General features: G+C 43.5%; 1 protein-coding gene across 22 annotated transcripts in view; it reads left to right on the top strand.

Moving 5' to 3' along the window:
• Positions 1–23033, top strand: part of KALRN (kalirin RhoGEF kinase) — a 646977-nt gene that overhangs the window by 556972 nt on the left and 66972 nt on the right. For 13 of the 22 annotated variants that reach the window (XM_035724481.1, XM_035724478.1, XM_035724468.1 and 10 more), the window contains 3 exons: positions 12478–12761; positions 14483–14587; positions 17925–18020. In XM_035724481.1, coding sequence (XP_035580374.1) covers positions 12478–12761; positions 14483–14587; positions 17925–18020 — 485 coding nt within the window. The remainder of the gene's footprint in view (positions 1–12477; positions 12762–14482; positions 14588–17924; positions 18021–23033) is intronic. The other 9 variants (XM_035724467.1, XM_035724493.1, XM_035724522.1 and 6 more) reach the window with 3 other exon arrangements.

Here is a 23033-nt window from a genome sequence, read left to right as displayed (position 1 = left end):
TCTCCTCCTTTGGTGTTCATAAGAGGTTTTGAGTTTGACTGGGATCCCATCCTCAAGAGTGTGATTCACCTTTTGTATTCTAGACTGAGGTAGAATAATCGCCAAGATCGATGCTGACCACGCTGCTTTCTACAACACATTAATAGACTTCTGTAAATGATCTGTGTCTCCCCTGGGAGAGTCATCCTTTGCATGATGGGTTAATTAGCATAATAAATCTTGCAGTAAAGAAACAGTTAACTTTGTTTAACCCATCTGAATTGCCTGAACAACACAGAACATCTTACAGAACAGGGAAGCACCAGCCTATGTTGGTAGTCTCCTTGCTAAGTTAAAGAGACCAGCACCTCACCAGCATTGGCTTTTTCTTAGAGGTCTCTGGGCCTAATGATACTCAGGCTCCAATGATTTATCTTTCTTTGTCCTTAGCTGTTCATCACTGGCCATTGAATGGCCTCCTCTTTACCCAAAGAGTTGGTGCTGGGGATGCAAAGGTGGAGGACATCTCTGTCCTCAAGGACTTTCCTTAGAGTTAGGGAGGTCAGGGCATGTAAACGAGCATTGTCAGTGCCAAATGAGTGGTACAAGAGGTACTCTCCCAAAAAAAAGGAGAACATGCTGGGCTTAGTCATCCAAGAAGTGCTAGGTAGGCTTTAGACAAGCAGAGAGGCTGCAGAGTGATATGAGCAATGAGGAATGCAACGTGGCTTGTGCAGCAAACTGACTAAGTGAACAATTAGACTGAAGCAGGGGCGGGGTAGTGGTTCATATAAAATAGTCATCTTCAAACATGAGCATACATCGAAATTACTTGGAGGGCTTGTTAAAACACAGAGTGCTGGGCCACCCCCATGGTTTCTGATTCAGTAGCTCCAGAATGGGACCCAGGAATTTGCATTTCTAAACAAGTTCCCAGATGATGCTTCCACTGTTGGTCTGAGGACCACAGTTTGGGAAACTCAGATTATCAAAGAATAGAAGCTCATAGAGCTGGAAAGGTGAGCAGGCCTGACCATGGAGTAGTTTAAATAGCAGGCTGAGAAGTTAGATTTTATTGATCAAGTGGCTTATACAGACCAATGTAATTGTTCTGATAGCAGAGAGACGTCAAACTGATACGACAAAGAGATTAGATGCAGAGAAATCAGTTGGAGGCTGTTACATAGTTAGAGCCAGTAGTTTTAAAAGATCTGATTTAAGGCATGACAATAGGAATAGAAAGAAAAATATCCATACAGAAGTCTTTGTGAATGAAGAATCTGCTTGCAGGAGATTAAATCTGAAAAGACAGCCTTAGTCATCCTCTGAGAGAATCTTCAATTACATTTGGTAATTTGTTATCATGTTAGTTTGAGCTTTGGGAGTATTACTAGGGTTGAACTTGTTTATGTTCTCACAATCTGAAAAGTGCAAAATGTTACTATTTTAACATTAGTAACATTTTAAGTGACTAGGTTATGGAGCTCATTTAATCTGTTTAGGAGGGCTGAAAAGGAGGCGGTAAAGAGATGGCTACCCCAGGCTTGGGACTGGGCAGGTGCCCTGGGTCATGATTTGATGACCTCCTTGTGCTCATGATATCTTTATAGATGAACACCGATCTTAGATGACCTCAGTTCCTGCTGATCTGCTGATTGTTGTTGCAGACATAACATAAGTAGAACATAAGCAGAAACCACTTCTCAAAAGTCTGTGTTTAGGTTTTATATTAACATGGCAATATCCTTTTTTCAGTCTGGATTTGTCCATTTTCACCATGCTCTCTTGTTGGTTATGTTTTGAGCAGTTCAGGAGCCCTTTAGGAGAATTTTCTACACTACACTGTAGAAGAAATGTGCATTCCCTCTCCAGAGCTGTGGACAAGTCTGGGAGAATGAAAAGGGTATATAAATGGAAATAATGTCTAGAATGTTTACTCTTGGAAGAGCAGCAGATATTCTTCCACTGACTTTTGGCGATCTGATATGTCAACTTTCAGAATCCACCCGTGAAATATAGAAAGAATTTTTAGCCCTTGGCTTCCAAAGGCCACCAAAAGGGTAGTGAATCGAGTGAGTCAATGTGGCAACATGTCACAGCAATGGCCTTGCGTGTTTAGAACATGCCTATCTGGGATGGGAGGAAGGCACTGACTCATTGCCCTTCCAGGGCTTTCCTCCCTCTGTCTCCAGCTCAGACAGAATATTACCCAGGGAAAAGTAAGGCCAAGGAGACTATGAAGACAAACAGTTGGAAACAGTCATTTTACCCTCTGTTTCCAAAGGTGTCCTGGTGGGACTGGAAGGCGAGGCACTGAAGGAGCCTGCAGTAGTTGAGTGAGATCTGAACTGAATTAGAATAGAATTCGAAAGAGTTTACCTAGATTGAAGCCTGAGGTACTGGCTTTCCCCGCCCCGCCCCGCCCCCCCGTGGAGATTGTTTAGTCTGTTGGAGAAGACCCTGATATTAAGAGCTGGTGTCCCCATGAGCTCTGAAGATGAAACGAATTCCTGCCCTATGTGGATGCCACTGGATTTGGAATCCCCGTGGCTCAGATTTCTGTACAGTCTACCAGGTAGGGTCAGCATTCTAGGGAAGAGAAGGGGACAAGGGAGTAGAAATGACCTGTCATCTGTCTACTGAGCTCAATACAATGTGCTGTTGAGGCTCAGGGTGATCCTTCATTTTGTACTCTTTGTTTCATGGGGAAAAGCAGACACAAAAGTTCCAAATCCGTAGGGATTTAGATGTAAAAAAAAATTACAAAGACCACATGAAAGTCTGAGTAAAGTGGTGAGATAAAGAACGGTGGGTTGGCAAAGGACTCATCGGAGAAGACGTTCCTGAACTAAGTATAAAAGCAGTATAGGGAGCAGGAGGCAGGGGTGTGGACTATGCATTTGAGACTTGAGTGTTGTCCAAGAGATGGGAGAAGGACTATCCTGAGCCAAGTGGTGTTTGCCAAGTTTAGTCTAAAGTTGTAGTAGGGGCAAATTGCAAGGGCAACAAGTTTTCTAGTGTTCAGAAACAATGTTTCTGGACCCCGCTGCTTCTCCCCCTTTCCCTTGTCCTATTGCTGTCACTGTAGCAGCTTTCTTCCTCCACTGGCACCAGGTGGTCTAGATACCAGAATGGCCAACCAAATGGTTTGGTGGGAAGCCAGCCATTCCAGGAACTGGTGATGCACAGCCTTAGGACCTCAGCTAAACATGCAACCAGGAGATTGGCTTTCATCAACATTCCACTAAAAGACCTGTCAGAGTCATTATCTTATGCCATGAGAGATATATTGATGCTTACTGTAGGTTTTGTGCTGTCCCTACTTACAAACAATTGGATTTATGTATTTATTACACAAAGAATTTGTATCCTTGACCTTCCCATCATCCCCTTCTCTAGATGTGAGAAAATGTGTATATGATACTTCTATAATGTTTATATTAAGTAAATTATTTATAGAAAGCTGAAGAAAACAGGAGTATTTGGCTTTCTAATCTCTGCAGACAGATGTATTGAAATGCATTTGCCTTATATAGCTCAAGCCATGGAAGGCAATAAGGATGAGTTTATGATTATTCCAGTGTCATTGAAACTAAAGCCAGACAAAAAAACAGGAGGTTAAAGGACTCTTCTGTAAATATCTAGTGGCTTTTAGGAGTCTTTGTGTGATTTCAGCCATTGGAGTCAAAGCTTCCAATAGAGTGTTATAAATACCGGGAGGACATTTATAGACCCATCTAGATAAAACAGGTATGCTTAATATAGAGCAACTAGACTCTGTATCTTTTAGCAATTACATAAATTACAATATGTAAAAGACAGCCTTTGGGATATGATTGAATACCACCATTGAACTCCAGAAGAATGGACTGAAAATGAGTTTTTTGTTCTTGAGTTTTGTCCCTCAAGCCAGTATAGAAAATGGTGGGCCAGCTTAGTGAGTTATGCATTGAGGGTACTCACAATCCACTGAAAGCTTGGATGACCTTACCCATGCATATGCTCTCTGTGGCCCCAGCCTCGCCCTTTCAAGGACACCGCTCCTAGTCTTTGGGGATGGTAACCCCTCAAAACTAATAGAACTCTCTTCTTGTTTTGTTTAAGAGGTATAATCCTTTATTTTCAGCTTACTTTGAGGTCAGTGTGAAGAAGGCTGATGAATCAGTATTTTGTGACTAGAGAAATAGTGGATGGCCATACAGTGGAAGCAGCCAAAGACATTTGATATTTCCTACATATGCATTCTGTGACGACTTGTGCAAAAATGCATTCTGCTTTCAGAATAGTTTTGCAAATTTTACACCAGACTGCAAAGGGTAAAAGCTTTTTTTTCTTTTTTAGGTGTAACATAAAAGTGGAATAAATATGAGTTGAAACTTTTTAAAAAGGAAATTGAATTTATAAATGGGCTATATTAGATATGGCAGATGTCTAGTATATTCAGTTACTACCCATTTGTATACAATTATCTTCTATTTTGGTAGCTAATGAAGGTCTGTCCAAGTAAAGAAGGACAGTTTGACCTAGACAATGGACTTGTTGGGACTGTGCAGTGAGCATACTCTCATGGGCTTTGTTCCACTTTGACTCTTCACATCAAGCAGACAGCTCTCATCTCCTGTACTACTTAGAAACATGCTACTGTGATGAAAATACCTGAAATTATGGAGCCCTTGCCCCAAGGCTGAAACTGATAACACTGACATGTTTATTCTAACCCCATGATGGTATTTGAGACCCTAATCTCAACAGTTGTTCAGTTGCCTGGTCATAAAATCCATCTGAAGCTCCCATTCTGAGAGACACCCTATAGATAAGGAGGCATGTGTCATTTCCAGGGAATAGCCTGTGCTGCTTAAACTTCCAAATAGCGGGAGAAGTAGACAACCATGGCCAAGTAACCCAAGGATATGGTCACCTTATTCTCGGACAAGATTTCAGGCACTGGTCATAAGAGTGGCTCCCTGAAATTAGAGGGGAAAATGACCCAGAATGGCAGCTGGTAGCATTAAGTGTTTCTTTGCTTTTAGGAGGGCATGAATCTTTGAAGCTAAAAATGGCCTTAAATCATTTAGTCTAGGCTTTAGAAGAACATAAGATAGAATGAAGGAACAGAGTTTATACAGAATAAACTCAAAGCCATGGAATTAAGGGAGCTTTTTCTGGATTTATTGATTTTTATTTAACTCACATCTTGTTTCTGTGGGTTTATAAGTGTTCTAAGTACTTTAAAAATATTAACTCCTTAATCCTAATAGCAATCCTATTGGGTAGACACTAATATTATCTTCAGTTACTGATGAGGAAACTGAGATACAGAGAGGTTAAGTAAATGGACCAGAGTCACACAGCTGGCCAGAGGTGGAGCCAGGCTTTGAGCGTATCCTGTCTCATCCATCTGAGCACTGCCCAGCTTGTTAGTGGCAAAGCAGGGCCAGAAGCCAGCTCACCTCTTTGTTGCAATCCACTGACTAGGCACCAGTGGGTTGTTCTGAGGTCATTTAAGCAAGGCAGGCAGATTAGGCCAGGAGGGTTTCTCTTCTAATCAACTGCAACAAAGTATCATGAAGAGATGAGTGTTGAGGTCAAGAATTCTCTAGTCATTGACTAAGCCTTGGAACGTGTTGTGTGACCAAGCAGCGTGTCTTTGCAGGTATTAAAAGGGAAATCAGGTGGGTTAGAGAGGTGGCTTGGGAACTGAAGAAAGTAGGGATAAAAAACAGTGTGTGAGTCTGCTGATGGATAAGTATTGGTTGTCTGTTGGTTTATTTATTTACATTTTCTTGATTTCATTAGTATCTTGTTTTTACTCCCGTGACCAATCAGGTAAGCTGTGCCACTCAGAGCCCGTGAAGTTGGACCTTCAACCTCAGAGATTCCCCTGACAAATTTCCTATTTTCCCAGTTTGTGGCTGAGATACCAATTATAGGATGCGTTTCCTACTGATCTAGAGGCACTGGTTTTTACCTTTTTGTTTCTTCTTCTTGAGACATTCTGCTTTAATCTCAATTTATTTCCTTAAAGTATGTGCTTTGGTTAGGAAGGAGATGTTTACTTTTTCCAGGGGAAAAGTATATGCTAATGTACATAATCAAGCATCAAGGAGAATGCAGGAAGATAGGAACTTTTTTCTTTTTTTTTTTTTAATCAAGATATAATTGACATAACATTATATTAGTTTCAGGTGTACAACATAATGATTCAGTATTTGTATGTATTGTGAAATGATCACCACATAAGTCGGCTTAGCATCCATCACCACACATAGTTAAAAGTTTTTCATTCCTGTGATAAGAACTTTTAAGATTTACTCTTAGCAACTTTCAGATATATAATACAGCATGATTCACAGTAGTCACCACACGGTACTTTACATCACCATGACTTATTTATTTTATAACTGGAAATTTGTATCTTTGGACTTCTTTCACCCATTTCGCCCACCCTTCTCCCCCAGCTCTAGCAACCACCAATCTGTTCCCTGTATCTGTGAGTTTGTTTTTTCTCCCTTAGATTCCACATATAAGTGAGATCATACAGTCTTTATCTTTCTCTGTCTGACTTATTTCATTTAGCATAATGCCCTCAAGGTCCATCCAGGTTGTCACAAATAGCAGGATTACCTTTTTTGTGGCTGAATAATATTCCAGTGTACACATGTACCACATTTCCATATCCATTTATCAAGTCACCTCTGTCTTGGTCATTATAAATAATGCTGCAATTAATACAGGGGTCCATATATCTTTTCAAGTGTTTTCATTTTTTTTTTAAGATTTTATTTATTTATTTGACAGAGAGAGAGAGAGAGAGCATGTGCATGCACACAAGCAGGGGGAACAGCAGAGAGAGAGGGAGAAGCAGGCTCCCCACTGCACAGGGAGCCCGATGCGGGACTTGATCCCAGGACACTGGGATCACGACCTGAGCCAAAGACAGATACTTAACTGACTGAGCCACCCAGGCACCCCGTCAAGTGTTTTCATTTCTTTCAGATGAATACCCAGAAGTGAAATTGCTAAATCATAGGATGGTTCTGTTTTTAATTTTTTGAGGAACTTCCATCCTGTTTTCCATAGTAGCTGCACCAGTTTGCATCCCCACCAACCCAGGTGCACAAGGGTTTCCTTTTCTCCACATCCTCACCAACACTTATTATCTCTTATCTTTTTGAGACTAGCCATTGTAACAGATGCGAGATGATATCTCATAGTGGTTTTAATTTGCATTTCCCTGATGATTCGTGATGTTGAGCATCTTTTCATGTACCTGTTGACCAATCTGTCTGGAAAAAGGTCTATTCAGATCCTCTGCCCATTTATTTAATCAGGTTGTTTGTCTGCTATTGAGTTGTATGAGTTCTTTATATATGTTGGATATTAATCCCCTATCCGATACATGATTTGCAAATTTTCTCCCATTTGGTAGATTGCTTTTTCATTTCATTGATCATTACACAAGATGAAAGAAGTTGTGTACACAGTTGCTGGGAGTAAATCAGAGTGCAATCTGGCAGTAACTAGTGAAGGTGGCAAGGTGTCTTCTGTAAAGCCCAGCAGGTCTACCTTGAGATATGTGCTCTGGATGCTTCTTTAAGAGTTTAGAGCAGTGTGTGTTCTCCTCGGTGTGTGATCTGCACGTTGTAAAGATTTGTCAGCCATTTATTTCCAGTTCACAGGGAGATATAAGTACAAAAAGTGAGAATAAGTATTTAGAAGCTTTTATAGCAATTTGATACTTCCACCACATCTAAGCGTGTGACTTTGTATTTTATAAAAGTATTGATCTGAAACAGATTGGAAATAAGAAAAACGGGTCTTTGACTCCCTGACCACAGATAGTTTGGGAAACACTGCCCTAGAGGAATTCTCACAAATAAACAGAGACCTGTACAGGACTGCTTCAAATAAGTGTGTGTGTGTGTGTGTGTGTGTGTGTGTGTGTGTGTGTGTGTGTGTGTAACAACCTAAATATCCATCCTTAGGAAAATGTGTTACAAACATTATGATATGTCCTATGAAAGAATATTATTCAACAATTAAAATGAACTAGATCTATATGACTGAACATGGATAAATCTCAGATAATTTTGAATTAATGAGCATGTTGCAAAATGATACCTATATTATGATAATTATGTAAAATTTTAAAAACACAAAATAATACTATATTTCCATACAAAGTAAATGGCTAACAACATGGATGGGAAAGATGCACACCAGCTTCAAAAGAGAATTTAACTCTGGGAAGGGAAAATGGTGGATAGGATTGTGAATGGGTGAAAAAAAATTTAAAGGGGCGCCTGGGTGGCTCAGTTGGTTAAGCGACTGCCTTCGGCTCAGGTCATGATCCTGGAGTCCCGGGATCGAGTCCCACATCGGGCTCCCTGCTCAGCAGGGAGTCTGCTTCTCCCTTTGACCCTCTTCTCTCTCGTGCTCTCTCTCTCTCTCATTCTCTCTCTCTCAAATAAATAAATAAAATCTTAAAAAAAAAGAAAAAAAATGTAAAGCTTCAACTGTATATATAATCTTTTATATTTTTTTAAAAGCTGAAGCAAATATTGGCAAAAAAAAGTTTACATTTATCATATCTAGAGTGGTGGGTACCTGGTTTGTTAGATTTTTTCTACATTTTTCTCTATCTTAAAAGTATCTCCTAGTAAAACCAGCCTCAGAATATAATTTTTTTCTGATCCAGAAAGCAAGTTGAACATACTGGAACATCTGGGGAGCTTGATTACCTACAATGCCCAGGGACACATTTGTCTTCCCAGTGACTTAAAACCAGATATTAGCTGTATGTGCAGCTTCTGTGCCTCAGGACTATAGAGGAAACGTTAGTTCAGAGCCCTGGGGCAGATGTAGAGATGCCTGGATTCTGGTCCTGGCTTTGTGACTAACTCATTTGTAACAATGGATTTCTCATATTTAAACCTTCATTGCCTTGTCCTTAAAATTAGACTGAGACTGTTTTCAACATTGAAATTTTATAACTGATATACATTATATATAAACATATATTTGAAATGTTAAATAGACTGGCAGTTTGATGCTCCTTTTACAATAATCATAGAGGCTAAAGCAATACATGGAATAAATGCAGATGTAGGAATAAGATTAATATATGTGCAGTGGATGGGGCACCTGAGTGGCTCAGTCAGTTAAGCATCTGCCTTCGGCCCAAGTAGTGATCTCAGGGTCCTGAGATCGATCCCTACGTCAGGCTCCCTGGTCAGCAGGGAGTCTGCTTCTCCCTCTCCCTTTGCCCCTGCCCTTCCCCCCACCCATTTATTCTCTCTCTCTCTAAAATAAATAAAAATTTTAAGAGTAAGGAGTAAGATCTGAGTTTAATTCTTGCCTCCCTGCCATTCACCAACTATGATCCTTGGTTTCCTGAAATACTGATCTTCTATTTCCTATGACAAGAATCATAATAAATAGCTTCTGCCTCAGCTTGGAAAGGTTTGAGAGCAGTCTTATTGTTGCAGTTGTTACAAATCAGTTACTTAACTTTTATGCCTGGAAAGGTACTATAATAAAATCTCAAACAGCTAATTGCAGTCATCCTCCAAAAATGGGATGAGCATAGCATGCCAAGTATTCTTTAAAGCAGTAATAAACTACAAATTTTCTAAACTAAATGGTGCCACATTCTCTAAAAGCATGCATTCAAAGTAATTTAGTAAATTTCTCATCTCAAGAATAAAGATTGTAACTATGTGAGGTAATGAATGTTAACTAAACTTATTGCAGTGATCATTTCACAATATATACAAATATCAAATCATTATGTTGTACACCTTGAACTAATACAATGTTATATGTCAATTATATCAAAACCGGAAAATAAAAACACAAATAAAAAACAACAAAGTGATTTAGAAATGGTTTTGTCTGAATTTGGGACCCTAATTAGATGAATTATAGATTGTTTCCAACACTTGAATTCTCTTTTATGTGGGCTGCGATTGAATGGCCCTAATTGTTTACACAGAATAAACTTGAAACAACAAAAGTGAGAACATGCTTGATTTTTAATTTGTACTTTGTAATTTGCACTCTTGGCATTCATTTATACAGAATGCCCCAAAGCAGAACCATATGACAACAGGGAAGGACAGTCAAGATTTGCATTTGTGAATCTCGAAATCAGGCTATGTTTTGTGATGGAACAGAGAATTTGGACCAGGGCACAGTTAATGTGGTTGGGCCTCTAGTTCTGCTGACACAGTGTGTGCTGATTAAGTTTTGAAGGCTTGGTTTTATAGAGCCATGTGGTATCCCAGGGGTCTGGTGAATGAAAAGCTTTTGCAGCTTATCAGCAGAAAGATAAGAGAAAAGCCCTGGTTCTACTACCAGTGTGGGGAGATGTTGATCACCCAGGCTTCTGAGAACAGGAGTTTGACCCACACCAAACACTTCAGAAATAATGTCAACATACCCAGGACCACAGCCAGCAAGGAATTCCCTGAGATAAGATTATAGTGTTGTCCTTAAAGGGATGCTAACCAAGTCAGTGGATCCCCAAATATTCCCTGAGCAGAGCAACCCTGTAAATTATCCTTTTTACCAGGGGACTTTAGGACCTCAGTGTTTGGGCTTCTAGATGCAAACATGGAGGTCTTGTTTTCCAAGGTACACACAAAACTCTAGCAGCGTCAAAGTCAGTCCCCACAGGGTCAAGAGCCTGAGCTTGGGGCCCTCAAGATCTGCCAGTTGTAGAAGCTGGAGACAGCTCTTTGTTGGCAAAAGTGTTCATTCACCTGCCTTTGGGATTTTGTTTTTTCTCTACTGGCTATGTCTAGGCCAGAGGGCCTCTAAATCCAGGTTTGTCCTCGAGGCCAGGCCTAGGATACAGTCATTATAGGAAAAGGTGATTCAGTCTTTGAGAGGAATAGTTATGAAAAACCACTTCAGTAATTTATTTCAATACCTAGTCATGTGTTTGGTTTAAATATCAGTATGCAAACTGGCACAGGGGCAGTGGACCCATGAGGGGTCAAGGAATTCTCCTAAGACCATTTTGGTAATGAGAAGTAGCAGATACAGAGAGGTAACTCACCTTTGATTTATCATCCAGACGCTTCTTGCTTTGGAATGCCTCACATTCGTTCCTCTGTACCCCAGTGTGCCACCCTAGTGTGGCCTTCTGGTTCTGACCCCTCCTTCCCAGGGCTATGCTGTATATAGTGACCAGATTAATTAACAACAACAACAACAACAAAAAACCCCCTTTTATTGTGTCATTTCCCAGGATAGTCTCACAATAAAGGTCAGACACTTATAGTTTATTATTAAATGTCCTCACTAATCTTTCTATCCAGTTTCTCTTTCTCCATCAAAACTTTACTTCATGCAGAGGATCTCCTTATGGGCTGTGTTAACTTATTTTTCAATATTCATGCTTTGGGTCCTGCTGTCTCTCCTTGTGTAGTTCCCTCTCCCCTTCTCTTCTACTCAGACACATCTCTTCCATTAAACTCTTTCAGACCAATCCCGCCTACACTGATCTGACCTTCCTCTGAACTCTGCTGGCTTATCACCTAGAGTCCATACCAGCCCTGTGGCAGTTAATCACATTCTCTGTGAATTTGGCATTGTTTTGCATGCTCTGTCTTGATCTTTCACTCTTCTCTTTCTTTGCGTCTGTGTGTGTTTGGATGTGTTTGTGTAGCTAGATAAGGGGTCTTTGAAAATAAAACCTAGGTCTTAAATGTCTTTAAAATATACAACCTGGGGTGGGAGGGATGGGGTGGCTGGGTGATAGACATTGGGGCGGGTATGTGCTATGGTGAGCGCTGTGAATTGTGCAAGACTGTTGAATCACAGATCTGTACTTCTGAAACAAATAATGCAACATATGTTAAGAAAAAAGAAAAAGAAGAAGATAGCAGGAGGGGAAGAATGAAAGGGAGTAAGTCGGAGGGGGAGACGAACCATGAGAGACGATGGACTCTGAGAAACAAACTGAGGGTTCTAGAGGGGAGGGGGGTGGGGGGATGGGTTAGCCTGATGATGGGTATTAAAGAGGGCACGTTCTGCGTGGAGCACTGGGTATTATGCACAAACAATGAATTATGGAACACTACATCAAAAACTAATGATGTAGTGTATGGTGATTAACATAACAATAAAAAAATAAAAATAAATAAAATAAAATATACAACCTAATAGATGCCCCATGACATTGTTACTGGTTGGTAATTCTTGCTTAGGATCTTGATTTTTTTCCATGAAGGTAGGAGTCTTTGTCTTCTGTTCACTCCGATATCCACGGCTCCCAGAGCAGTGCCTTGCACATTAAAAATTGAGTGAGGGTCAGCTGTTAACCTCTAGAGAGGGCTGCCTTGACCAGGGTCTGCAGCAGGCCTTGACATTCTGCCTTGTGTTCCAGCTTCCTGAGGATAGAACTGTCTTACTCCCAGCCGCACTCCCCGCCCCCCGCCGCCCCTTAACTGCCTCTGACATTGGCTGTGTCGGTCTGTTCTTTCTCCTCAGATGCATACTCTCATTCCTCAAGTGAAAACGGAGGCAAGTCTGAGTCAGTGGCCAACCTGCAGTCTCAGCCCTCCCTGAACTCCATCCACAGCTCCCCTGGGCCCAAGCGTTCCACCAACACCCTTAAGAAGTGGCTGACCAGTCCCGTGCGCCGGCTCAACAGTGGAAAAGCAGATGGAAACATCAAGAAGCAGAAGAAAGTACGAGATGGCCGGAAGAGCTTCGACCTGGGATCTCCCAAGCCTGGGGATGAGACGACCCCTCAGGGAGACAGTGCCGATGAGGTAATTACATGTGGCCCTGGAGCCTCCATCAGGAGGGGGCTTCTGACCTACATCCTTCCTGGAGTTTTGTGAGGCCTCTTTCCCTGGGTTCTGTAAACCTGCCAGTCTCTAGTCCCCAGTAGCTTGTGTTCTTGAGCCCAAGTGATCTGAGTTTTTGTACTAACAAGACCCTACCAGTCTGATGTGTGATCAATTCGGAGACTGACTAGCACCTAGAATTTCCAGCAGATAGACAACATTTTGCCAGATTTGGAGATAGGGGCCTGGGCCTGAGGGGAACCATTTGGTCACCTAATCCCCTGCTTCTACTAAGGATTACATCAAAACCTGCTAGTCGAGAATAAGAATAAAAGAAGGTAGACCGTTTCCCTTGGAAGGAGAAGCCCATGTTGGGAGACTAGCTGTTTTCAAGTATCTAGACCAGTGCCACATATAAATGGAGTAGACAACTCCAGGTTGCTCCAGAGGGGAGAATTATGACTAACAGGTGAAGGTTTACAGAAGGCAAGATTGCAGCTCAAAGAGGAGCTTTAATGGAGGTCAGCTAGTGATGAGTGAGCTGCCATGAAAGCGAATAGACACGCGTGCTAAAAGGGGCCGGGACGCCATATGAACTCACATAGCAGTCGGAGAGATCCCTGTATTAGCTGAGAGGTCAGACTGGGTGACCTCTGAAGTCCCTTTGAAAGCTGAGATTCTGTAATCAAAATACAGTGGGTGTGTTTTAGTTGGGGGAATGAGAGCTGTTTTTTTTCTGGCCAATTAACCTGCTCTATTTGCTGATGTGGCTAAGTGATTCTTCCTGCTATGTAACCAGACTCTGTAATTTTATGCTATCTGCCATTTCTCCCTCTGAGAATGACAGTAGAGCCTGGTGATACTCAGATTGTGGCTTAATAGTCCTTCAAAAGCTTAAAAAGTTAGGTTTTCTCAGGTGCCTGGGTGGCTCAGATGGTTAAGCGTCTGCTTTCGGTTCTGGTCATGATCCCCGGGTCCTGGGATCGAGTCCCGCATTGGGCTCCCTGCTCGGCGGGGAGCCTGCTTCTCTCTGCCTCTGCCTCTCTCTCTCTCTCTCTCCCTGTTGTCATGAATAAATAAATAAAATCTTTAAAAAAAAAGAATTTCATGGACACAGCAGCTTATCCATGGAAGTAAAACTGAAGGCATGTAATAAATAAAGAACCATTTTTTTTAAAGATTTTATTTATTTATTTGAGAGAGAGAGAATGAGAGATAGAGAGCACGAGAGGGAAGAGGGTCAGAGGGAGAAGCAGACTCCCTGCCGAGCAGGGAGCCCGATGCGGGACTCGATCCCGGGACTCCAGGACCATGACCTGAGCCGAAGGCAGTCGCTTAACCAACTGAGCCACCCAGGCGCCCAATAAAGAACCATTTTTAAAAAAAGTTAGGTTTTCTCTGACCACTCTCAGCTTTTTCTTTTCCTGACTGATTAACGAGGTAAATGTTTCTCGTGTGTGTGTGTGTGTGTGTGTGTGTGTGTGTGTGTGTGTGTTCCCCATTTGAACCTCACTGTCATTTGAGATAAAAAGGTGCACCCATTCCACAGAGGAGGACGGTGAGGCTGAAAAAATAAGGATATGGTGAGGAAGGAGGGTATCTAACATGTTGCTTTTTAAAAAAAATTCTAAGTCCTGACCCATTGGTATCTTTAACTGTATGAAATATAGGACTGAAGGACTAATGCTGCTCATTTGTTCTAGAAGAACAAGAAAGGTTGGGGCGAGGATGAGCCAGATGAAGAGTCACACACCCCCCTCCCTCCTCCTATGAAGATCTTTGACAATGACCCTACACAGGACGAGATGGTAGGACTTCTTTACTTTCTCACTTGAAAGAACAATGTATAACACATGTGATTTTGTCTTGTGTGTGTGATGAGGGTGGTAATACTGTCTCTCCCTTGTTATCTCCCCGAATCCGTAGTGATGCAGATTCCATCTAGATTTGGTAGGTGTCCCCTCCCCCCGCCCTGGAGGTCTGACTTCAATCTGGGCAGTGTAGGGACGCCTGCAGAAGTCCCAGAGTGGGAATCTGTCTGGTGTCTTGTCCTGTTGATGAAGGATAATGACTCTGTCTTTGGAAGCTGCAGATCCTAAAAGGAACTATTTGTCTCAAAAGGAGTCTGAGGCCGTTCCAGGCTGAGATCACTTTGTTGTACCTGACTTCTGAACTGTGTTTTAGCTGATTGTTTTCCCTATACTGAACTCTAAAATCCAAGTAACAGTAGCTTCCGGTCAAGCCCAAATTCTGCAATCACCACAGGAGGGATGGAGACACTGCTAAGGGGGAGTTGCTGACAAAGGTGGGAAGACCTAAGTGCAGGTTGCCGCGTGCTTGGTCTTGCAAAAATCCCTGCCTCGTGAGCACTCAGAGGCTCACCGGGGCCTAAAGCATAGATGTGTACGTGGCCTTGAATCGCCAAGCGATCACCCTGTTTGCTCTAGAGGTCAGCTTGGATGTGTGGCCTGGTACCGGCCGAGGCTCAGGGCTGCTTGAACTGCACGCTCTGTCGCTCATTTTCCTAGCAAACCCTGCTTTCACCTCTGTGTTTTTCCTGCCTTCTCTTCGTGTCGCTGTCCCCTTGGACTCTGCAGGTTTTAACTGTCCTTTACATTTTCTTTTCAGAGTGGTTTGTAGTGGTGGTGGTGGCTTAGCCGTCCCTCCGGGGTCTCCCTGTGTTCCATGCTGCACCGCCTTGCCGTGGCACGGCCCCCTCTGAGGCCGTGGGGCCAGCAGAGGCGGGGAACACATCTTCATACCACCCCCCGGGGATACAGTTCAGAAAGTCCTGCTTGCAGATGCTTCAGCATGTCTGGTGACATCCCCGTCCTTGTGTGCATTCCCTCTGCTTTGTATTTGGATCATGAGCCCACAGACATTAGTTGGGGTCTCCCAGGGTGCCACGCGAGAGGGAGAGACTCTAGAGACAGGATGATGATGAAGATGCCCCCTCTGTGACGGTGATGGTGGTGGCCCTGACTCTTAACTGTTGGAAGGGCAAGTAGCAGGAAGCACGGTACAATGTCCATCCTGGGTTCCCAGGAGCAGAAGTGCCCGCACTCCACACTGAGGTCAGCACCGGAGCCAGTCTGCGGGGTTCCCAGAGGCCTAGCCTTGTAAAATGTTCTACGAACAGTGACAGCATGTGTGGGGCGGAGGACGCTCCGGTCACAGTATCGGCCCTCCCACGCGGCCCTCCGCACGGAGGTGCCAGCCGGCATCCGAAAAGTAAAGGTCATGAACCTTCCCCCTCGAATTCCCTCAAACACAGCTTGTTTTGGGGAAGAGGATGTTATGCTGTTTCTGGATAATTTGTAACTGAAAAGGCGGACTCACCCCAGACATTTGTGTGGCTTTTTGTTAGCCAGAAAGGGGACAGATGGCAACGGTCCCTTTTTAGACACATTCACCCTCCTCAGCCCTGCCTGTTTGATTTCTGTGCATTTGTTTTTCTGAAATATTTGGGGAGCCTCAGAACTTCTAGCAATTGGAGTTGAACTTATTAAAATAAGTTTTTACAACAGTCTATAAGGAAGTTTTTAGTCTACCTACTGTAATGTTATACAACCTCCTTAATTCTTCATGTTCCCTTCTACTGTTTGTTCATATGCATGTATGTTTTATTTTTATAATTGTAATATGCACTTGATATGCTCAATGTTTTATTTAATTTTTTTTAAATCTTATTAATTTTATCTTCATAACTACAATTTTAATAGCTGGGGAGTATTTCCCTTATTTGATGTATCATAATTTGCTTGACCAGTCTGTTTTGGGATATCCTGGGTTGTTTCCAGTTTTTGCTACTCTAGATAACACGGCTGCAGATCGCTTTGTACATACAGCATTTGTTCTTTGGACTTCTGTCCTTGGGATAAGTTCCCAGGGGTGGGATTACTAAATCAAAAAGTTGATAGCTTGGATTTCCAAACAGACTTAAGCTCCTTTCCTACATTCCCCAGAAGAGAAAAAAGAGTGTTGTTATATCTCTCTTAATTATCATTTGACTTTGTTTTACCCCATCTCAGAAGCAAAGACCTAAAGTAACTCTTAAATTAGAAAAGTAGCTTCTTTTTGAAACTCTTCCCCCTAACATAAGGGACAAACTTGAAGACAGAGCATGGCCAGGACATTCAGCTTTTTATCCCTGCGGTGATTAGTGTCAAAGACCAAAAGAGCATGTGCCCTGGGCCCTGGGAGCACAGTTGCCCTCTGCTTGGCTATGCCAGGAGGGAAAGCTCATATGTGCATGCAGTGAACCATTTCTCTCCCAATTTCTTCTCAAGTAGGAGAAGGAAGATAAAAACCACCATCCCTCCATGAGTAGGATTCCCCAAACCATCGACCAAACAGCCACATGAACTAGTCAGTCCTTCTTGCTGATACAAGTGGATGGGGTCCTTGGCTTGAGCCTCCTTTCACTGTGAATAGGATAGTCTCTGGTGACTCCAACATGAAATACACAACTCCTTGCTAAAACCATTTATTACATCCAGGTGTTTCAGTTCAGGGGCTTTAGGACAAACAGCTATGTTTGTGGAGGTGTGTGTGTATGTGTGGTATGTGTGTGTGTGTGTGTGTGTGTGTGTGTGTACACACATGTGAGTGGGCAGGGGGTTTCTAGCTTCCTGGTCTTTAAGTGCTCTGCCCTAGAATTTTTGCTTGATACACATTGAAGACCTATATTTAAAATCTGTATTTAAGTAAAGCGAAGACAATTTCTCTCCTTTGGACACATTTGAGGCTAGGTTTATGGATTCCTTTCATACCCTGGAACAGCAATGAGCAGCCCTGTCGTGGCCAGAGTTCTGTCTGTCCCTCTCCCCTGTTGCTGACAGTGGGTGCAGCCCTTACCTATTGGCCTCCTGGGAACGCAGCAAACCCTGCCCTCAGCTCCTCCGGAGGCCTGCCTAAGGAGAGCCTAGTCCCATCCCTGCTTTGCAGCTGGCCAGAATTCCTGACAAGGGGTCAGGCAGGCCTGTCCCACACCCCGTCCTATCTCCCTCTGTGATCTCTTGCCTCTAAACATAAAGCTTTGCTTCCCTTGCCTGTCTTGAGCTGTGGACTTGCTGTTTTGCTTCCTAACTGCTATTCCTCATTCCTTGCTAATCTGCTTTTCCTTTGCTGCTCAATGTCTTGCAGTCCTCCTCTTTGCTAGCAGCCCGGCAGGCTTCCACTGAAGTACCTTCTGCTGCAGACCTTGTCAGTGCAATAGAACAATTGGTCAAAAGCAAGCTGGTAAGTGGGGGTCCTGGAGGCAGTTCTGTGTGTGTCTCACCTCCATGTGGCTCCCGGGGCCTGGCGTCTGTCTGCCATGGCCTCCTTTGCCTCTGTCCTCATTCCTCCTATAGGATTGTTTCTAGCTAAAGATGGTTTCCAAAACACCTTGTGCTCCAAAGTCTTTTTAGCTTTTTTTTTTTTTTTTTTGGAATGGGCATAGGCAATTAATAGGCCCTTTTGGGATTGTGGCATTGATGAAAGGAAAAAAGTATCCAAGACAAAATAGCCTCCCTGTGAGCCCGGTCCGCTGACGCACAGGAATGCGGCATTTGGACAGTGACTGGTGTGTGTCTGCTTAGCCCTGAAGCTAACTTGGCTTCTGAGACACAGAACATGGATTGGGTCTTTGAAAGCACCAGGTAATTTTATTCGGGGGCCCTCAACAATTTTCTAGCTTGCAGAGTCTTGTAAAAGTCGACTGCTGATTATAAAGGGGAATGGGCAAAAGTGTGTAGATACCTCACCACTAGAGATTAGGGGAGCTGAGACATATCCCCATCATGGGGGAAAAGTGAACTTACGCCCCTGAAAACTGGCCTAGCTTGTGACTGTGTCAGGGACCGATCAGATCACTGCAGAGAAGGGTTATGCTCTGGCTCCTTTAGGGTTGGGGCACCATGCTGCTGAAAGAGCTCATTTTTGGATAATGCTATTCCTCTGCCCCATGTTTTTACACTGATGCATATCTCTATAGGATGGCAATTTGAAGCATTCTCCTTGCCCTTCACCCTCATCCGTGTCACTTGTTTGGTTTTTCCTGCAACTGTCATTAGGATAACTGTCTATGCTTCTGCCAGACCTCTCTTGGGCAGTTCTGCTAATCAGCACCATTTAAACCCTCCTCCCCTTGGCCCAGGAATTAGAGGAAAATGCTGGATGCCGTGCAGGGAACACTGCCCGATCATAATTCTGATTACAGTAACTCCCATCTTCAAATCTCCCAGCTTAGAGAGTACTGATGAAATTTAACACATGATTTTATTCTTCTCCAAGTTTTCCTTCCTAAGTTAGAGAGAATATTTTGCCTGATGTTTTTAGTAACCACGTCTAAAGGTTGTCCGTTTTCCTGCCACCCTCCCTGTCTTGCTGGTGGGAGTCAAGTGCTCTCATGGGCACTCCACTGGCTTTTCAAAGCTTTCCTCTCCAACCACTCCTCACTTGCTCTCCTTTCCTCTCCACACTGACCCCCACACTCTCCTCATTCTCCAAATACTGTCTAACAGTGTTTTTCCTTAAAAATCATCCTTTTTTTTTTTCTTTACATTTTCCCTTTCACCACCTGAGCCTGAGCCCTGACCTCTTGCCTGGACTATTGCAGTAGTTCCTCTGCCCCAATCAGCCTCCCTCCCAGGCCTCGGTCTCCTGGCGGGTCTTCCACGAGCACTGCTATTGCCTCCCTCCTCAGTGAAGGCTCACTGCCTCCCTCCTGCCTCTGCGGTCATCTCTAGTGTGGGGGTGCCTTCAGGTACCCAAGACACTTTACTGAGGTGCAGGAAGACGATTTTAGAATCTCTTCATCTCATCATTTAAAAATGATTTGGGGCATATTTTGTTATGTACATACTGATAATATAGTAGCATGGAAATACAAGTTATAAATAAGTTACATGTTTTGGCAATGTATGACCAAAATTATGTTTACTGATCGAGGAATATGATCAAAGTTTGGAAATGACTGGATAAAATATTCCATGGATAAAATCCACACTTATCCAGTATTCTAGTGCTTTGTAGCCAGCCTACGACCACTTATTTATTCCGGCTGATGAACTCTGCTCCAACCAAATTGTTTTCCTCGTGCACTTGGATTTCCTCCCTCTGAGTTTCTGTTCCACCCTACTTCTCTCGAACATTCCCCCTCTTATTTTTGCTTATCTAAAGCATAGGTCCTCCAGGGCCCCACTGGAATCTCCTCTGCCCAGAAGAGCTGCCCTGACTCACCCAGGCCAGATTTCCTCTGCAGTCCCATGCCAGTTACTGTGTGAGCCACACACTGTGGGGGCAGCTCTTAGATAGTTCTGTTGGGTTATTTGATAAAGTATCTTAATCTTTTCATTATCTTAATCTGTGCAGCTTCCCTACCCAGCAAGACCATTGATCGTTTGGGACATGGTTTTCCCTCCTCCATTAGTACACAGGAGGCTTTTACACTCATACATCAGTAGACACTTGTTTCCAAAAGGCTGTATTTTTTTATATTTTGGATTACCTTTATCCTGCTATTACTGCTCACCTGAGCACTGCTGGGAGTCCCCACAGCCCTCTAGTTGTGTGATCAGCGGGTCTGGTGTTAAACAGGTAAGGGCAGATATTGAGAAGTCCCCTGAGAGCAAGTTTCCCAGAGGAGAGGAAGTGGAGGGTGTTGGTGGAGCAGATCAGCCCTGTAACAGGCCCTCAACAAACCTCTATCAGATGAGTGGTTGCTCTGTGGTACGTTCCCACAATAAGAACTTTTAACTTCTTCTTCCACCAATAACTACTTCTTGAGGACCTGCAGCGAACCCAGAATTATAGAGATTCCTTTGGCCAAACAAGTAAAACCAAGCCCATGTCACGGAGAGGAATGAGGGAGCAGCAGTTTGGTTTCTCAGAATCTTCTCACCAAAATTTGATCCTTTGTGCTTCCCTCTGCTTTCTCTTTCCTCCCATCCCAGTACATACCCACTGTGGGAGAGCAGTGAAGCAACAGTAGGTGGTTGTTTCCCCCAGGCATATTTGAGAACCCCGAGTTGCATTTGTACCTCTGAGGCTTGTATTCCTATTCCTCATTAGCTCTTTAGCTGAGAAGAGGGTAAAGCCTAGCACCTATGAAAGTTCCAGAGTTTTTATTTGACTGTAAGTACAACAGTGTGACAGCTGCCAAAATAGCCAGTGTGTGTTCATAGGCTAGGTTAGTGAAAGTACAGTGTACAATCAAGGAGAGTAACAGCCCCATTGTCCTCAAAGTTCTACAGCCCGTACGTGCCATGAGTAGCATGAGTCATGTATCAGGTTCCAAACACAGCATTCTCGAGTGTTCTTGAACTCAGTGGAAAGGGCCCAGAGGAGGTAAACCGTACCATGTGGCTCATATCATTTGAAGGAAAGTTGAAGGTACTGGGTTAAATAGGGGGAGAAGTTAGCAGAGAGAAGGCTCGTAAGAGCTGTCTTGAATTCATTGAGGACTGCTGTGGGAAAGAAGGGTTGGTCTCACTCTTTGTTGCTCTGGAGGGTGGAACGTCGACCTGTGGGTGGAAGTTATCTCAGTTCAGTATGAGATGAGGTAATAAGTTCCTTTCCAATTGACAGAGTCTGGAAATTTTACAGGAGCATCTAGCATACTTGGACTTTTATATCTAGGGCTTGGATTCTTTCTACTTTCTTTTTTGGTTGTTCCAGAGATAGCACCAAATTCTGCTCCACCCAAAAGCCTGGAGATCCCTGTGTCTCGGAGTCCCAGAGCAGCCCTTGGTGCATTATGGTCACGTGGTTGTGACGGCACCAAGGCTTCTGCCCCAGAGTTGCTGGTAGGAAATAAGGGTAGGTGTTCTCCAGCTCACCTACAATACAGACAAAAACCCCTGAAGCTCCCCTAGAACTCCTTTGACAAGTCCCTCTGGACATTAGTAGACACTTCTGAGTTCTCATCTGCCAGCCTTGGTCTTGAATCACTGCTTTTATTTACCAAGAGAAGATACCCACCCACCTCGCCCTGAATAGATCTCACACGTTTTTTCCACATTTCATATTAAGATACTGTCTCTAGGGCGCCTGGGTGGCTCAGTCGGTTAAGCGGCTGCCTTCAGCTCAGGTCATGATCCCAGGGTCCTGGGATCGAGCCCCGCATCGGGCTCCCTGCTCGGCAGGAAGCCTGCTTCTCCCTCTGCCCCTCCCCCTGCTTGTGTTCCCTCTCTCGCTATGTCTCTCTCTGTCAAATAAATAAATAAAAATCTTTAAAAAATAAAAAAAATAAAATAAAAAAAAGATACTGTCTCTAACTCCAAGCCAGGAATAAGGACTCTCCCTGCTTTCCCTGTGTGATTTTTCTTTTTATTTTTTTAAGTAAACTCTACCCGCAACGTGGGGCTCAAACTAACAACCCCAAGATCAAAAGTCACATGCTTTACCGACCGAGCCAGCCAGGTGCCCCTCCCTGTGCAATTTTTAATAAAGCTTTTCCTAGACATGAGGATGGGCGGTAGCAGTAGTGGATATGTAGGGAATCAGAGACCTGGGTTGTAGTCCTACCTTGGCTACTTATTGTGTAGCCGTGGGCACCTTACTTAGTCTACTTGTAGACTAAAAGAGAGCTTTTATCTCCTTTATCGGCAGTGACGATTCTGTCCACCTGAATCTTATCTCAAAAGAGATACCATGATGATTGAGTAGGTGTGAATGTGCTTTGTGAAATGATAAGCAAGCATCCTACAAATGTTAGCTCTTAGCCACTTCATCTGTGATCTGTGTTGTGAATGTCAGGGGAAGGGAACAGTGTCATCCCTTTCTTCCATAAACACGTCCTGGGCCATGGGGACACAGTATTTGTCACCAGTAGACTAGTGGTTGAGTGAACAGGGCAGGGTGATAGCTTAACAATCTATGTGATTTGGTTTTATTCCTCAAGTTTGAGGAACAAGAGCTTCCTGGCCATGTGAAAAATCTCGCATGTCTCTCAACAGCCACAGGATTTCACAGCCTGCCTGAGATGAAAGATCAAGCGTCTAGAAAGAATGCCTCCTGTCTGAGCCCTTGTCCTCAGGTGGCATGTCACAGTAGTTCACTGGGCTTGGGATGGTACCAATGGCCCCTTGACTGATAATCTTCTACCTTTGGGGTAGGGGCTGGCTGGGATTGAGCTCTTGTTCAGTCGACCTGGTGGCCTGGCATCCTAGAATGTGTCCACCTGCTTCAGCAAGACATCCTGCCCTCTGGTTCTCCTGCTTTGACAGCATTCACCTCTCTAGTCCAGCCCTGTGGGGCCACAAAACACGA

This window comes from Zalophus californianus, chromosome 1 (assembly GCF_009762305.2).
Source record: "Zalophus californianus isolate mZalCal1 chromosome 1, mZalCal1.pri.v2, whole genome shotgun sequence".
Lineage (NCBI taxonomy): Eukaryota > Metazoa > Chordata > Mammalia > Carnivora > Otariidae > Zalophus > Zalophus californianus.
This window is presented reverse-complemented; position numbering and strand designations above follow the sequence as displayed.